At 42.4% G+C, this 17,877-nt stretch overlaps 2 protein-coding genes across 7 annotated transcripts in view; one reads left to right on the top strand and one right to left on the bottom strand.

The window, feature by feature from the left end:
- abtb2b (ankyrin repeat and BTB (POZ) domain containing 2b) overlaps positions 1-11,163 on the top strand; it is a 43,035-nt gene extending 31,872 nt beyond the window's left edge. For 2 of the 3 annotated variants that reach the window (XM_034535992.1, XM_034535993.1), the window contains 14 exons: positions 4,016-4,168; positions 4,700-4,865; positions 5,044-5,133; positions 5,254-5,355; positions 5,652-5,748; positions 6,648-6,783; positions 7,271-7,548; positions 7,639-7,817; positions 7,931-8,036; positions 8,865-8,967; positions 9,050-9,137; positions 9,332-9,400; positions 9,655-9,768; positions 9,977-11,163. In XM_034535992.1, coding sequence (XP_034391883.1) covers positions 4,016-4,168; positions 4,700-4,865; positions 5,044-5,133; positions 5,254-5,355; positions 5,652-5,748; positions 6,648-6,783; positions 7,271-7,548; positions 7,639-7,817; positions 7,931-8,036; positions 8,865-8,967; positions 9,050-9,137; positions 9,332-9,400; positions 9,655-9,768; positions 9,977-10,210 — 1,915 coding nt within the window. In that variant the 3' untranslated portion in view covers positions 10,211-11,163. The remainder of the gene's footprint in view (positions 1-4,015; positions 4,169-4,699; positions 4,866-5,043; positions 5,134-5,253; positions 5,356-5,651; positions 5,749-6,647; positions 6,784-7,270; positions 7,549-7,638; positions 7,818-7,930; positions 8,037-8,864; positions 8,968-9,049; positions 9,138-9,331; positions 9,401-9,654; positions 9,769-9,976) is intronic. The other variant, XR_004609631.1, reaches the window with a different exon arrangement.
- A 4,630-nt stretch (positions 11,164-15,793) lies between these two features.
- The window catches only part of brsk2a (BR serine/threonine kinase 2a), a 145,096-nt gene continuing 143,012 nt past the window's right edge, over positions 15,794-17,877 (bottom strand). For 3 of the 4 annotated variants that reach the window (XM_034535772.1, XM_034535771.1, XM_034535773.1), the window contains one exon: positions 15,794-17,108. In XM_034535772.1, coding sequence (XP_034391663.1) covers positions 16,936-17,108 — 173 coding nt within the window. In that variant the 3' untranslated portion in view covers positions 15,794-16,935. Of the gene's footprint in view, positions 17,157-17,877 lie in introns of all 4 variants that reach the window. The other variant, XM_034535774.1, reaches the window with a different exon arrangement.

The following is a 17,877-nucleotide window of genomic DNA, read 5'->3' as shown; positions in this document are numbered from 1 at the left end:
CTGGCTGTTTCTTCCAAGTCGTCAGACGTTTTTAATGTTGGGTGTATATCAGCCTGGTTTATGTGTGCAGGATTAAATGATTTAGCATCCTGTTACACTGTATACTTTGGAACGTCTGCGACTTTCTTTTTTTCTTTCTAGACATCTTCTGAGTTGCCTACATGCTTCTCTGTGTGTAGTGTCTGTACTACTGTGTGTAGTGTCTGTAAATGCATGACAGACTCAGGTGGTAGAGGAGAGCAGTGCAAACCTGCTAGTGATTACGATGTGGGTGCCTGGTAATGATACAGATTGCTCTCCTACAATGGGCCTCTTAATCTCTGTGGCTCACCCTCTATCGAAAGCTGCATAAAATCTTTGGTGGAAACCCAAAACCACCAAATATGTGTGGGCCACATCATCAAACATTATAAGGAGCCTGGTGAGAGCCTTATGGCATAATCCTCAAGCCTACGCAAGACTCCCTTTTTCTTCTCATCCTTTAAACCTGGTGCTTAGTTGTGGCTGTTACAGATCATGTTGTTTTGGAGTGTTAAGTGTGAGACGGCAAACACTAGTGTCTGTGTCTACTTAGTTCTCCAATCACACACTCTTGTTTAAGCCACAGAAAAATAACTTGTATTAGTGCTGAAAGTCATTAACCTATCTATTTAATGGTAGAATCACCAGTCTCGCCACCCAAAACAAGCACTTTCAAACTCTGGTGCACAGACCACCCCAACCCTACATCCTTCAGCGGATGAAAGGGGGCACTAATGGATAGATGTGTTACTGTGATAAGAAGTAGCCAGTGGAGCTTGTAACCACAGATGCATCAGAAAACGTAACCCCCCCCCTCCCCCCCCCCCCCCCCCCCCATTTTGGAGGCTTTATGAGCGTAATCTGACTCTAGATCAGTGGTTAACCTTAACCCTCTGCACCGCATGAGGGGGTCTGCTTGAAGGCCTGATTTCAGTTTCTTAAACGTGAAACCAATCACAGTGGCTTCGGGGTAAAGGACACATTGGACATATGGGGCCAGTGTAGCATGTGTGATGTTGCCACCTGGGAAGGAAAGCCTTTGCCTTTCATGTTGGACAGGTAAGAGTTCGTACACACCTGACCACAATTTGAGCTGACCAGCCAGGTGATGGAGAAAATGGCGCCATGTTTCAGAGCTAACGTTTATAAGTGCATGTGTGTGAACATGCGTGGGAGAGTTTGTGTGTGTGTGTGTGTGTGTCTACATCCTGCTGTTCTCAGTGTGTAGCCTTAGCATGCCGGGTCAGCAGGCTAGCCAGAAACGCTATCTAGTTTCAGTGTTAACAGGAGGCTCAGCTTTGATGTTGCACCGGCTCTCAGATGAAGCTGAAGTTTGTGTTTCAGGCTGAGGGGCATAACCCAGACACAAGGGTCAGATGGGAGGTGTGTGTGTGTGGGAGGGGGGGGAGGGGGGGGGGGGGTTCAGATAGAACGAGAAGGTTTGAGGAAATAAGGAGGGATGACTAGGGAGGCCAGAGCTGCGTGGGTGTACAGACGTGCTCCATCTGTATGCAGTCATGCTTCTGGCAAAAGTGTATATACACATGGCCTCAGCTGTTTTGTGTTGATGCTGATCTGTGTGTATATCCTCTATGACACACACACACAACTTTAAAGGATAACTGGTTTAAAACTGCAGCTGAAATAATTTGACTGGAAAACCAGTATTTCTGGCCATGAAAGGAAGCACCTTGGTTATTATGCAGGGATTATAATGTGTATGTCTTTTTACTGACTAAAACACAGGGCTGTGAAATACTGATTGATGAAGTAAAGGGCAGGGAAAATCTCTCTGATGGATCAATAAGCGCTAAGTGTTCAAAGTTGATACGGTTGATTAGAGCTGCTTTAGTTCTGGAGTAGTGTGTGTGCACCGTACATGCCTTGAAACAAGCATGCAGTAAAAAAGCTGCGTGGATGCCTTGTGGCATTCAGGAAGACAGAAGGAGACACAAGCTGAAATGCACACACAAAACAAATAGACGCACACAGTCCAATTTATGGTGAGTGAAGCCCATTTAGGGGAGTATAACATTGATTCCTAAGCCAGCAGCCCCTCCTCACGCCAGAAACAGGACTTACTCTACACCCGCAGCACATGTCCAAACTGCCAACCAACCCCCGTTCTTCTTTGGGACATACCCCACTAGCCTCCCAGCCGTTTCTCAAACACTCAAATCCTCCTTCTATGCACCTATCAGACCCATTTAGCATTTCCCTCCTATCAGTCCCTTGTCTGCTTGTTAGTTGTGACGCATGGCTGACTGCTGGGTCCCTCCTCCTGACTGATCACTGGCTGATAAAGTACTGAAACAACGTCTGACACCATAGCTAGAGCATAAAATAGACAGAAACAGGGGAAACCGGGTATCCGCAATCTCCTAATTGTCTGAAAAAGTCCTAGAAGTTATTTTAAGGCCTTAATTATAATGCAGTCATATCTGCAATGTAGTTATTAAAGGACACAGACCATTGTTAGAGATGAACATGTAAAAACTAGTTTTATTTGCCATCTTATCTGCTTTACTAACCACAGTTGGATCCAACAACAGCCGTCCAGTTATGACTAGCTTTAATTTGTGATGTTAAGTTAGAAAAAGGTTCACATGTTTTGGTGATTATATTGTTGTTAAATTCATTTTAATGTTACATTGAGTGCAGTATTCAAAAGTATGACATTCACGTTCTGAAACCTTCAGATACAACGGAGAAGATCCACTTTAGTAAAGGGACAATATACATTATTACCAAAGCACTGCTGAATGAGAGAGAGAGAGCTCTGTTGAACAGAAGGAGCTGTTCTATAAAAAACCGCAGGGAGCTACTTGGAGTAAACACAGTGAGGAGAATAAATGTCACTGCAGGGGTCCCAATGCTCATTAACAGTAACTACAATACCTATAGCAGTCGCAGTAGTATATGCGTGTGTACTACTCGTGCTTTTGCCTCCATCTGTATTCATGATGTGCATCGGATTGTTTGCATTTCCCTAGAACAAAGTTGAAGCCACCGCTAAGAATAACACCACAGCAGGAGAAAGGCTGCTTAGTATCTCATGATAACACAGAGGCAGTGTTCAAACACTCATTAGCACACTCTGGACACATTATTGTTGCTTTGCTTTTGATGCTCCATAGGATTAAAAGCAACAATAACGTGCCATTGTTCACAGGGAAACGCACAGAAAAGACGAGATTAATACCGTGGTTGGGTTGCAGATAGCCGTATGACCAGTGGTTTCTAAAGTTTGTGAAAAGATAAGTTGAAAGATGAGGATGATCAAGAGAGAAAGGAAAAGAGAGCAATCAAACATATCAGATGACATTCAGAATGCCACATTCACAAATACCACAGCAGACCTTATGTTCGGCTCTCTTTTACTCGTCGACTGATGTTTACTCCGCTGCTTCCCCACAAATAATGCAATTTTGTCATGATCAGGCCAATCTTGTCTATCATTTCTATTTTAATCCTTTCCTCGTCTTTTTACTTTCACTTGGTTCTCTCTTTCCTAGAAATCATCTATCACAATGCCAGAGTGCTGAACCTTTATGTATCTTCCCTAGGTAGTTTATTCTGCTACAGCTGGTTTAAAAATAGGCCGATAATTCAGAAGACACTGCAGTATTTTGTTTACCAAACCACAGCGCAAATAAAGTCACAGTTATGTTGTCATCTCCCATCACATCTCACAGACAAGGAAAGCAGCTGTTTAACTGCATTACCTGGCAACCAACACGGATTAGTCATAAGTGTGTATATACACACATCTGTTTTTGTGTCTGCCTGCACGTATGAAAGCCAGAAGTACTGCCAGTCATATATAAGTCATCTGGTCGTGGGCCGTTTATGATTTCCCTCTCAAAATGACTGAATCGCAAGTTAAGATAACTTCCACCCCGACACTCCTCATACTTCATAGTTGAATGCAGTTTCTTTTGTACCAAACACATAGATGGACAGAGGTGGAATTATTGATATTTTTTTTTTCCAGGCCGTTCCTGTTGCTGCCACCTCTGATGGAGTGGATGAGAGTGGCCATAGTTCATGCTGAGCATCGCAAGAGTCTATTGGTTGACAGTGATGACGTCAGACAAACTGCGAGGCTACTCCTTCCAGGACTGGACTGTGAACCAAGACAGCTGAAGTAAATGAGAACACACACACAAACTCACAAGGGTTGTACTGCGTGATTTGTAGACTGGATCTGGATCTCGACTGGAAAGCAGCAGCACCATGTCTGAGTATCTAAGTAAACTTTAACAATGCCTTCAGACAATACCTAATTGTAGTGTTCCTGACACCAGCGTCATATCTTCCTTGCATGTTTATGAGGTCATTATAGTTAGTTGAAAAGAATTGCTCAGACATTGTTGTGTGTGTGTTTCCTGTAACTGATGCACTAAAGAAAAAAAGAGTTACACACTCTATACAGTAGATCAATTACTGTCCGCTTACAGTAACGCGTCTCAATAACCTCTTATATTAAAGTGAATAATTAAAGAAAATCATCAGATACAAATGTACACTTGAGCCACATGGTTGAAAGTTGTAACCCTCAATGTCTGTTTCATCTGTTTTAGTGCGTCTTCTCAGACTCTGCTGGGTACCGTTCACACATTGAAGGTGAACTGGTCATTTTATTATCTTAATCTTTCTTTGTGTCTGTCTCCATCAGGCCTGAATGTTGCTTTAGCTCCTTCAAGCGTCTGGACTCCAAAGCCGCCACAGACAAGTTCCAGCTCGACTTGGGTTTTCGGATGCTAAACTGTGGACGCACAGATCTCATTGGCCAAGCTATTGAGTTTCTGGGGCCAGACGGGGTCAACAGCATGGACGACCAGGTACTGAACATCTGTCTCTTAGCGGTATACATGTGTTTTTTATCTATGATGCATGTTGAAGGGAATATTGCAACATTATCCAAATGTATTCATATGCATAGTTCATATTTAGGCAGCACCTAATGTATTTTTTTCTCCTTTTTCATGTCCATTGCCCTCCTTGCTGTTCGTCACTCAGGGCATGACCCCGCTGATGTATGCCTGCGCAGCTGGAGACGAGGCCTTAGTCCAGATGTTGATCGATGCCGGGGCCAACCTTGACTTGGCGGTAAATATGATTCAACAATGTCTACACATTTGTTCAAATGTTGCACGTTGAGTAAACTTCCACATGTGAGAGCATGGCCTTGATGTTGGTGTGTAACACCTATTTGTCGTGTGCTGCTAGGTTCCACCATGCTCCCCAAAGCACCCCTCTGTGCACCCCGACAGCCGACACTGGGCAGCCCTCACCTTCGCTGTGCTGCATGGACACATCTCCGTCGTGCAGGTTGGAAACATACGCACGCATGTAGTCGCCGCAACCAGATGTAGCTGTCTGATGTAGCTAGCGTGTGAAGCCTGAATTTGACATGCGGCATGAACGGTGTACTTTTTACTCGAGGAGAATGAACCTGCTAAATAGGCACGGGCAATGCGGGTTCTCCCACACACTCCACAGCTAACTGCATGTCATGCTATTCGTTCCAAAGCTGAGTGACACATGTGAGGTCAGAGGTCAGGCCTTAAATTAGTTATAGGATGTCAAACATGTCACAGTATAACAGATGTGGTGTGTATCTCCAGCTCCTGTTGGATGCAGGGGCCAACGTTGAGGGGGCCGCAGTTCGCAATGGGCAGGAGAGCACGGCAGACACCCCATTGCAGCTGGCTTCAGCAGCAGGTGGGCAAACACAAGCATGTGCACATAAAAGCACCCGCACAGTACAACACAAGGCACAGCTGATGTTAGTGTATTGTCAGGCTGTGTGATGATCTCATTTATGGTGAGTAAATTACTACTCGCTACTAAATTATACAGGCAAAAAGTCTGCAGAAAGGAAACATGCAGAGATGAATGAATGTTGTAATGTTCTGCCAATCAACTAATAATAACTCTTTTAACTTATCTTAAGCTTATTTTTACAACAGTTATAAATAACCAATCTCGTAGTGTGCTAGTCTCCCAAAAGAGCACCAACAGAAGCCCAGGAGTGAGTTGTGAGTGACGCTAGAGGAACAAGGGACAAGGACACGAGAGGGTGAATGAAGGCAAAGTGAGAGCAAAGGAGTGCTGCCTGTGGTTGGTTAGAAGCCTCTGGGCAGCATTCCTCTGTGGGACCAAGTAAAAGCCGCACATTGCTGTAGTAAAAGAGACATGACAGTGTGTAAATAGTGCCGAATATGAATGAGTTTGTTCGTTTGAAAATGCTAAATAACGTATAATAAAACTTAATTTGTCCCTGTGGTAAAATGCAATGGTTGCAACAGTAAGTGCAATATAGTCAGAAAGACAACTTCTAGTATAAGTGCTCCAATTAATTAGAAAATAAGCAATAAAAACACAAACACTCAATATTAAACAATACAAAATGTGAACAATTGTGGGGTGATATGTTAACTATTAAAAAATAAATAAAATAGACTGCACCAGTGGGAACAATACACAAGTAGAATAGATTACTAAAGTATGTCTTTACAAACAGCAAATACATTTGTGGGTGCTACTGGTCACATATATCCCATTTAAATGTGTTTTGGATATGTATCGGTATGTAATTAGCTCATTTATATGTTTCCCAGGAAACTATGAGATGGTTAGTTTGCTCCTGGCGCGAGGTGCAGACCCCTTATCAAAGACCCACGATGGAAATGCCCTTACGTCATCCCTCTATGAAGACATGAACTGCTTCAGTCATGCTGCCGCACACGGACACAGGTATGTGTGTCTCTCAATCGGATCCCAAAAAAGACATATTGTCAACGGATGCTGCTGGAAGGCTCTGACAAAAGAAAGTAACGTTGGCTCAGTCAGCACGCTGTCATACTTGATCCAAGTCTGCATTTGTTCTTTGAGGAGAGATTAATCTCTTTTAGCATGTGGTGAAATGGCAACTCTGGATAGTCTAAAAATGTGAATTCAGGGCCTCCTTCTACCCAGAGTCCATCTGTCTCTAAACACCAACTGGAAGCGTAAACCACTCCACCTGTTCACTGCGTGTACGTGTGAACACAATGTAGACTCAACACTTCACATTCCACAGTGAGGGTGACAGATTATGTAATCAGAGAGGAGGCTACAGGGTCACAGAAATGGATGTCTGTGGTCCAGTTTGGACATGTAGTAATGTTTCCATGCCTTTCTTTCTGTCCTGCCCTCCTCGTCCTCTTTCTTTCCCACTTCTTCCTCCTATTTATCTTGTCAGAAACGTGCTGAGGAAGCTACTGACTCAGCCCCAGCAAGTCAAAGAGGATGTCCTGTCCCTGGAGGAGATCTTAGCTGAGGGGGTGGAGGGTGAGGAAGCCCGCATCTGCCCTTTCCTCCCTCTCTCCCCCCTCCCCACCCCTTCATCTGGCCCCGGGACCGTGCCAGAAGTGGGCATAGCAAGGCTCTGCAAGGCCAGGATGAAGGCTCTGCAGGAGGCCAGCTACTACAGTGCGGAGCATGGCTACCTGGATGTCACCATGGAGCTACGAGCTATGGGTACCTATCAGATGTCAGGAAGAGGATTTTCTTACTGTTCAAATTGTGACTTCCCTTGAAAACCAAACTTTTTTTCTTCTTTTGACCTAGGTGTTCCATGGAAACTACATGTGTGGCTGGAATCTCTGCGCTGTGCCCAGCAGCAGTCCAGGGCAGGAGTCACCCTCTCCCTCTTCAGAGAGTTCACCACGATCAAAGAAGAGGACTACTGCGAGGAGCTGGTCACCATAGGGCTGCCCCTGATGTTCAACATCTTACGCACCACCAAGGTACCATCAAAAGTCTGCTTGTCTTGTCTTCATGATATCAGCAAGACATCAGCATTTAGTTAAGATGTGTGACGTAATCCCCTTCTCCTTGTTTTCTTTCTCCTTTCCTCCAGAGTGAGGCCATTCTACAACAGTTGGCGACTATTTTTAGTCACTGTTTTGGTCCCGCCCCTCTTCCAGCCATCCCTGGGATGAAGGCAACTCTTTCAGCACAGTTGGGTATGAAAACTATGGTTCTTACTGTATGCGTATATATACACACATAGCTCAGTGTTCAGATGACAATGATAGCTTTATGTTGACATTTTTAGATCACTTGGCTAATCTGTTGAGTATTGTTTTGTCTATAAAATATTTTTAAACACTGTGAAAGATCCCCACCCATCACAATTTCTTGTAGTCGGTTTACGATCACATGAGATGAAAAGAGGCAGCAATTTCTCACAATTGAGTAGCCGGCATTTTTGTTTAAAAATATACTCTAAGGCTTAATCAAATAGTTGCAGATACATTTTCCATTGATTAACTACTAATTAAGTCATCTTTTCAACTCTAGATTGTTGTACTAAATAATTCTGAGAGGAGGTTGCGTTATGCAAACACTTGTCACCAAGGCCCCAGATAGAATTGCACATACTCAGCATCTTAATTGTTCCATTTACCAGTGCACAGCTTTAAATTAAAGATTTGTTTGCACCATAATGCAATTTGCAATTTTTAAATCTATTTCTGACCAGCCAGGGCAATCCTTTTCTCTGGCTGTATGACCAAATGCAAATGAGTATTTTTCTATTGAACTGAAGGCATAAACAATGTTTTCCAAAGATACAGTAACATGTGAGTGAGCTCGAGACACCTTTGGAATTCCTACTGTATGCCAGGCGTGAGGACCTGGACACAATCACGATACACCTGCACTCCAGACCGAACAAAGCTCTGGTTTCCTTAACATGTGCCAGTGTAATATTGGTCAGACGGGCTTCCTTGTCACTAAAAAGTTATGCTAAGAATGGAGTTGTAAAGAGGCACTGATGCGTTTTCCTACAGACCCTCATTTCCTGAATAACCAGGAGATGTCAGATGTGACGTTTGTGGTGGAGGGGAAGCCGTTCTATGGCCACCGAGTCCTGCTGATCACAGCTTCTGACAGGTGAGTTCCCACCGGGCAGAATGATACTTAAAGACAGGGATCTTCCTCCAGGGTTTTGACACAGATTCTTGTTTTCTTTTAGATTCAAGTCTCTGCTGGCATGCTTTGGACCAGATGGAAGCCCCAACAAGGAGATTGAGATCAGTGGCATCAAGTACAACATTTTCCAGGTAACAAATCTACTCTTTATTCCCCGATTTTCAAAATACACAAAGTATTTCATTTTTGTGTGTGCGACACAATTAACCATTGTTGATGGAATAAACTGGACAGAGATGTACTGCATATGACCAAACATGTACATTATGTAGTTCAACAATGGGACTGACTTTTTTTCTAAATAAGAGCTTTGACCTCTCTGCAGATGATGATGTCATACCTGTACTGTGGAGGAACCGAGTCCCTGAAAACCATTGTGCCTGATTTGCTGGAGGTGAGAATCGCTAAAACAGATACAATACCATCGATCTGAGTAGTTCATTTTACTGACAAATCATATGATTTCATCCTTCACTATCTGTAAATGATGGTTTACATCATTTGGAGACTGGAGAATATTCTTAATCAGTGTTTATGTGTGTCTCTATGTCTTTATAAATAAGCTAGTTGTCTTGCACTGCTGTATGTTTTTGACTTTTTTTAATGTTATTGTATCAAATGTAATTTTGCTTGTGATTTCTCCTGCAGTTGTTGTCAGCTGCTAGTTTGTTCCACCTGGGGGTGCTACAAAGACACTGTGAACTCATCTGCTCGCGGCTCATCAATCTGGATAATGCAGTCAATATCTACAAAACAGCCAAGGTGAGAAGTCTGGATCATATTGGGATGTTACGTGAACTATTAGAAGAGCAAACTTTATTATAGAGCGGATATTTGCTCTTTTGTTAAATTCTTCAGTTTAATCAGTGAGGGGAAATCCAATTTACGTCACAAACGACCACGTTACATGAGTAATGTCCTAAATTGTACATTGGAAAGCAGTATTGTTGACACTTTACATCTTTTCCAGGCCCACGGCTCATTGGAGCTGAGCTCATTCTGTGAAGGCTACTTCTTGCAGCAGATGCCTGCTCTACTGGAGCGAGAGGCCTTCAGAAGCCTGCTGCTGGGACCCCCCGCGGCCCGACACGGGCACAACTCCACGTCTACGCTGCTTCACAGCCGGGGAGAATCACCTCTCGAGGAGCTGGAGGCCACCCTGGCTCAACGTCTACTCTCTCTCTGCGTCACCTCCCGAGTCTGAGGAAAGAAGAAATAAGAATGTGGAAGTTGAAGTTTCATCTTATCACTGATCAGATGGTAAAGACGCTGTTTAAATGGTTTGAGTGCAGATGTTTTCTTAGTGACACTAGTGATACTATCTCTGGTGACAAGGAACTTCCACAGTGATTTGACACTGGGACACCATCAGTTATTCTGAGCTCTGCTCTGTGGGCAATTCAGCATTTCATATTGTGTGCTCCATCTTGAATTTATTGCAGTGTACAACGTGTTTATGAAGAAGAACATTGGACACTGTGATGTTTTTTTCCCCAAGGCTCTGGAAGCTTAAAAGAGAAGCAACAGATGAACGTAACAGGTGGGAACTCTGAATTATGAAACACTGCTGCCCTCTACTGGACAAAACTGGGAAATTAAAGATTTCTTTGGAGGAACCGGATCACCCTCCTGGTTCTGACTGAAGGATTGTGTAAAGTGACAAATAGACTGATTCAAGTGAGGCAGCCATGCTGGACTTTTGCCTTTGTCCTGTTCAGACTAACAATGCAGAGTGGGAGGGCAGAGGTAAACGTGGTGCCTCCAGCATTGATGTAAGCTTTGGATTAACAAATGTACTTTTTATGTATGTTTATGTTTTTATTTTCTATTTTTCAAAAGTTATTGTCGGTGAAACAGAACACTTACTAAAGAGTGGGATGGACATTTTCTATTTAATGAGAAAAAAAGATGTGAGAGTATTTAACGGGGTGTTCCCTTTTTTATTTTGTTTTTATTCCAAGCAAATTATTAATATTATTGATGAAAAGTTGCTTTTGTGTAGCTGTTGTTTTTCCAGGTACACTCTAACAGTTGATTAAGCTCATGTATGCTGAGGTTTAATGCTTCTATACAGGTACAGCAGCAGAGTCCAACATGGGATTTGGAATACTTTAAGTCTGTTTTAATGCTGAAAATTGTAATAAACCTGGGAAACAAGTTTGGTCAGTTTCACTGGTGCATACTTTTCCAAATATTTCACTGCTATCTGTTGTGTGTGTTTGTGTAGATTTACCTGACATCCAGGACAACTCAGACTTGCAACGGCACAGATCTACATCATAAAAGTGCATCAAAATACATCAACATATGTGCAATAACGAAATATTTAACCAAACACATTTGGTAACACTTTGTATAAAAGTCATCATAAGCACATTCATAATACAGTATATTAAAATGCATGTATAAGGCTTTCTATGAATATTTTGAATCATCATGTATGACATGTTATACCAATATGTTAATGTATTTTAATGGTTGGACATAATATATTATAAGTTCAGTATTCATAATGCTTTATACCTCCAGCCATAGTGTCAACAGTGTTTGAAAGAAGAATCGGATCTTATAAAGATATATAGAGAAGTGGTCTAACTTTACCTTTAACTTGACCTCAAATTAAATCAGTTTCTGCATCACCACCCAGCTTTATCTTAAATAAGGTACTGGAAGTATCAAAAAGCTCAAACTGAGAATAGATATCTGCACTCTTAGATCTATGGAGAGCACACTTTAAATCATACTATCATAATGGAATAATCTTTGACAAACATCGAAAACATGCTATTGTAAGCTTTAAGTGAAGTGACTTATGAGCAGTATTTGCTGGTGGCAAGTTAAGTGTAAAGCAACACGTTTTATCAATGATTATTATCGAAGGCGCTCAAGTCGTTTACCAAAAAGACGCGGCAGTGGCCTCTTGGTCGTACGTCAACATCAACATCAACGTCAACATCAACATCAACGTCAACATCAACATCAACGTCACCGCCATATTGGAAAGGGCGAGACTGGCCTGTAAACAAAGAGCCTGCTGCCTTTATTCTTGACAAAATAACACTATAAATATGTATATTTCTCAACTTACTAGATTTATATTCAAGAGTTAATCATATAAATGAAGTAAAAAAAAACTTTGGTGAGAAAGTATTACATCACTGCTTCAGGGATAATGGATCACCGGTCTCAATTAGCGTCAGTATGTAATTATTAAAAGGTCGATCATTTTTTACATAAACATACAAATTAGTCATAGTATAGCATGTTGACAAATAAAGAGTCATAAAAACGTCATATGTCGGTGTTCTATGTTATTATTTCTAGGTGCAGCTCCCTGACGTGAAGATGTGAGCTGGGTCTATGCATCTCATTACTCTGCCTCTGCTCTCTTTGTCTTCCTTATTATTCCTTATTTAATGCTTTATGATGTTTTGTAAACACATGTTGTATTCTTTTGTATCCATCCAGATGTTGTGTCTCTCATTATGTCAGTGGTTCCCAAAGTGGGGGTCGCGACCCCTAGGGGGGGCGCGGTGGTACTACAGGGGGGTCGCGGCTTCATCACCAACCCACACACACAGACGCACGCATACACCGGTAAAACAATATAAAATAACCGACGTGACATGCACTGTGTTCCAACCACGCCACCAGAGCGGCTCATGTCACAGACCGACTGTGGCAAAACCAGCGAGAGCGAGAGCGAGCGAGGGAGAGAGAGAGAGAGACACACAGCGACACAGAGCGAGAAAGATACGGAGCGACAGAGAAAGATAAAGATAAGAGAAGGAAGTATGTACAAAGATGGACAGATTTGTGACTGGTCTAAAGCGCAAATCCGATGGAACTTCTGTTACAGCCGCAACAGGCGACGCGACCACCTCGACAACGTCTCAAACTAAGGTAAAGGCAAGGAAATATAGCGAGGCATATCTGTCTCTGGGCTTCACAAGCACTATTGTCGGTCAGGATGAGAGACCCCAGTGGGTTTTATGTCTTAAAATACTGGCGGCAGAGAGCATGAAGCCCACTAAATTAAAAAGACACCTGAAAACCCACCACCCCGAACATATTAACAAGCACCTTGAGTTTTTCCAAAAACAATTGGAAAACTGTCATGCCCTGACAGTAAACTGTGAAGTGATATGTACTTATTTTAGAAAGAAATACAAATATTTTATACAGTTCATGCATTATAATGCAATTCATTAAAAACCAAGAAAAATTTGGGGTCGGGTTGCGGGGGGGGGGGGGGGGGGGGGGGGGGGGGGGGGGGTCGTCCAATGTTCCTATATCATCAAAGGGGGTCTTGACAGAAAAAGTTTGGGAACCACTGCATTATGTTATGGCTTGTGAGCAAGTCGGAACAGTATAGTATGTCATAATCATAATTATATTAAAAAGGCATAATGAGTCTTAAAATGTCATAAAGTTCACAATATAGTATGTATAAAATGCCATAACAAATATTATATTTCCTAAAATATTATTAAAAAAAGTCAGCATAGTAAAAAATACTTTTCAGGCCAAGGTCAATTATAACGCGATGTGTTCATTTGGAATCTGGTAACATTTAGTTTTTGGCATGAAACTTAAATAAATGCAGCTGTTTGAAGGAGTTGTTTTCACAGCAATAGAAAATAGATATTGAAGGGAAATATGATCACATTACATTAGCACCAAGCAGCTCTTAATCATACAGTAATACAATGACTAATACATTTTTTTTGTTTTTTATGTGTTAAATAACCATTATAAAAGACAAAAACAAAGTAAAATGATAACATTTAGAATTCTTGACGGTTTACACTGACTTCGGGACCGCTGAATATATTTTTGAATCACACATTTCAGCAGTGGACGTTACAGACACACCTGGTGGAGATCTGCACCTTCCTGGCTTGTTAGGTGATACATGAGGGTTATGTGTCTTCATGACTGGCTAAAGTTATGGTAGTTATCATCTGCTGTGTAACAGGAAGTATAAAGCATTATGAGTGCTGACATTAAGTCCACAACTTATACTTTATAAACCTTGTTATGAGTTTTTTTAAGCCTCATACATGTACAATAGTGTCTTGTTATTGTGCTTATTATGTATAATAGACAAGACCTTCATATCAAGTTCTTACAAGAAATGTATACAGAGAAAAAAGCTGTAATTATTTGAACTTTATAGCACTTATTATTTGTGAGTATTAAAACACCATACCCGGATATTTACTCTATAGGTCCACACTTATATACACCCGTACATGAACAAAGAAGGAAAACAACCACACCATAACTTAATGAGTTTATTTGTTTCAGCACTGTAGATGCTCACAGTTATTTTATATGGGGATTACATCAGTCAGTTTGGTTCCTGCTCTGTCAAAAGACCGCTCTGGTCCTTAGAATCATCAGATGTCCTTGGTGCTGCTAGTTTCCCATTTTAAAAAAACAGAAAGGAAAGTGAACGATAGGGTATTGCTTTGTGTTTGTGTACTGAAATCCCCTCACTGTGTCTCTTCTACCACCAGGTGGCGAGAGAGAGAGCAGACATCCAAGCCTTCCAGGGAGAGGTACAGAGGAAAGGAAGCATCGTTCAAAACGGTGTGCACAAAATAAGAGGAGGAGGTAGGGAAAGATTAGCGGGATGGAGGGAACAATAAAAAAAAGAAGGCCAGAAATAAAAGCAGACGGGGTAAGAATTAGGGGCTAGAGAGGGGATAGAGAGGAGATTTAAAAGGTTTAAAAGGTCATTTTGTGGAGAGAGAATCGATGAAGGCTGAGAGAAGGAGTGAGTTTGGCATGGAACATGAACACTAAAGCCATGCAAAGAAAAGCTCATGTTTGACATGCACACAGCACTACAGACTAAAAGCATAGAGCAGGAATCCCCAGCATGGTTGAGAAGACAATCAACCCCCACGGTTTGTCTGTATATTTACAAAGAGAAGAAGTAGATTGGGCTCTGTAGAGTCCTTCTCCTCAGGCCCAGCCTACACGCACAATAATATGAAACTGACAAATATCAATAGAAGAGCATATTCCCTCTCCAAAAAGAGGCTAAGTCTACATTCTTAAATTACTGGTAAATGTTTTTTTTTCTTCAAGAGTTGCCACAAGTTCTCTTTCCCTCTACAGAGAGGTCAGGGAAGAGAGAATTTGTTACTCGATGTTCACATAATTCTGTTAAATGTAGACCAAAACTAACCGAAAAAAAGTTAAATATTTTTCTTCAAATGTTGCCCCATTTACGAACACACAATAGGGTAATAAATAACATTCAACTGACCTAACAGCTTTGTTCATATAAATAGCCAAGTTATAATAAATTAGGAAATCAAACAGTGTGATGAAGAAACGTGAATAAATAAGGACAGAAATACAAAAATATCCACAATTGCATTGGTCACGTCATCATTTTTTTTGTTCCTCTACTTCTACTGCTGGTAAGTGAGGCTAAGAAAGAGGTATACATGGAAAACCAAAGACAAAGTGCTGCAAATAACACAAACAGGAATGTGTTGGTCATAATTAGTTCAATCAAACAAGGACATAAATGATCATGTAACAAAAATACACAGAAGAATTTAAAATTACAGTATGTGGCAGGTCGCAGGTTTAGCAACCTGACCCTATGGTATCTAAACATAGTGTCACAACTAGACATTTCATTTTTTTATACATAAGAAATGATATCAGTCTGTACAACAGAATAGATCATTCATTTTAAATACCCAAATACCCGCCCTCGTCCCTCCCCTCTACCCCAATAAATCACCCCCCCCCCCCGTGATGTTCTGCTCACACCCAGCTCCTCTCTGAAATCACAATTCCAGTTAATTTGCAGCAATAGTATTAAGTCTAATAAAGTCAGTTAATATTTTAAACCCAGTTTTTCACAAAGTAAGTACATTAAAAAGCAAACAATCCAGCAAGCATCCGCGTCGGCCGTTGGGGCTTTCTACAAAACTCCTCCCCCTTCTCTCCTCCTCTGAATCAGTCCGTTTCTCCACATCTTCTTTTTGTCGTTGTTCATGTTCTTGTTAATACATCCCAGAGTTTTCTGTGCAAACTGGACCTGTGCATGTAAGCGTGTACATGTTTTGTGTGTGTCGTGTCTTTTTGTAAAATACTCGTTTCCACATGATGAATACTCATTGAGAGGAAAAGGGGCGTCTTGGTCCGAGGAGTGTGTCCGTTTTCTGTTTCATTGGGATTTGTGTGGATTAGTTGTGCACATGTGTGTGTGTCTGTGTGTTCCTAAGATGGGGGAACACACAATGTATTTTCTTCTACTTCTACTGATGGCTGCCAGAGGTGGAGAAGGGGCGCAGAGGGAGATGAAGGTAGAAGTCTGGATGAAGGGGTCTGTTTCCATGGTCACCACCACCACCACCACCACCCACACCCCCCCCTTTTCAGCGCACCTCTAAAAAAACGTCCTCCGTCAACAAATGTCCATCTCTATCGCCGTGCTCGGGAGGGGTGGAAGGGTGGTCGAGGGAAGGCGAACAGAGCAGGGTGCAGGGTGCAGGAGGAGGGGCTTAATAGGTTTTCTGGATAATTCCTGGTATCAGAAACAAGTCAGGTCATCACACAGGTTATCAGAGCAAAGGTCATAGACGATTAGATGGTTGAGGTAGAGGGGTGGATGAGGATGGTGGATGCTAAGGGGTAATGAAAAAGGGAGTGGAACGACTGGTGTGTGTGTGTGTGTGTGTGTGTGTGTGTGTTTGTGTGTGTAGTATGCTGTTTATAAAATATTACTTAGATTCTCTTAATATATTTCTATCTATATAAAGTAGTTTTATACAAAAAGAATGTACACAAATTATTATGTACACCTACATATGTACATATATTCTCTCTCTGTGCCACTGGATTATAGTGATACTGGGATGGGTTTTTAGCACTGGCTCGACTACACAGCCTCTGGCTCTAAGACTCCTCCTGTGACCCCAAAGATGCCACCGACAACTTGACTCTGTCTCGGCCCGCGGCGGGACATTTGGTGTCATTATTTTCTGGCTCGTGCCTCCGGACGTGAATGGGCGAGGGGCAGTGCTTGGTGGGCGTGCCAGACGGGTAGGGCACCTGTCCGTTCTTCTCGTCTGAAAAAAGTTGTTTTATTACGTCAAAGAAGTTACTCAGGGGGCTGCCTAGGTACACAGACGGGGGTAGGGAGGGGGAAAGAGGACAAAAAAGGGAAAAGAGAGAAGAAAGAGAACAAACAAACTAATGAACAATGGGCTTCACAGGACAGCGACAAGGCTACACGTAAGACAGAAACAAGCAGAGGCGAGGAGGACTGACGGACACAGCGAGGATGAAAGCTGCTGGAGCAGCCGTGTCAGGACGATAGACCATGCATATGGAACAGCACAACCCATGGAAACACACAAGAGCCATTCAATCTCAAACGGGAAATTAAAGCAAATAGGGCCGCTGACCGTAGCCTGAAACTACAGTACGCGTCTTCCAACGCATAAACTGTGCGATGCAGAAAGAGGAAGCGCAGCGTGACGTCTGCGTGAGTCGGTGCCCCAGAGCGGTTTGAGACAGCCAGAAGCCGGGCGGATGATGGAAGGTGGACAATGGGAACGCTGGTAGTCTCAAGACACCGTCGCCCATAAAGGGTGATGAGTCCCGTGTCTCCTCTCCTTTTTTGTTTGTGGAGATTTGGCAGGCTTCGTTTTCCCACTGATGCTGAGGTTGTCTGCCTTTGTGGCTTCTGTAAGTGAAGTGCATCTAACACAGTCAAGTTTGGGCCACCTTTGATCAACACATTTCTACACTTCAGTTCAGAGTTGGACACTGCAGCTAACGATTAAACCTGGACAAAGACATCAAACATGCCGGGTGGCTACATTATCACCGTGC

This window comes from Cyclopterus lumpus, chromosome 6, assembly GCF_009769545.1.
Source record: "Cyclopterus lumpus isolate fCycLum1 chromosome 6, fCycLum1.pri, whole genome shotgun sequence".
NCBI lineage: Eukaryota > Metazoa > Chordata > Actinopteri > Perciformes > Cyclopteridae > Cyclopterus > Cyclopterus lumpus.
The sequence above is the reverse complement of the archived record's forward strand: the minus strand, read 5'-3'. Positions and strand labels throughout refer to the sequence as shown.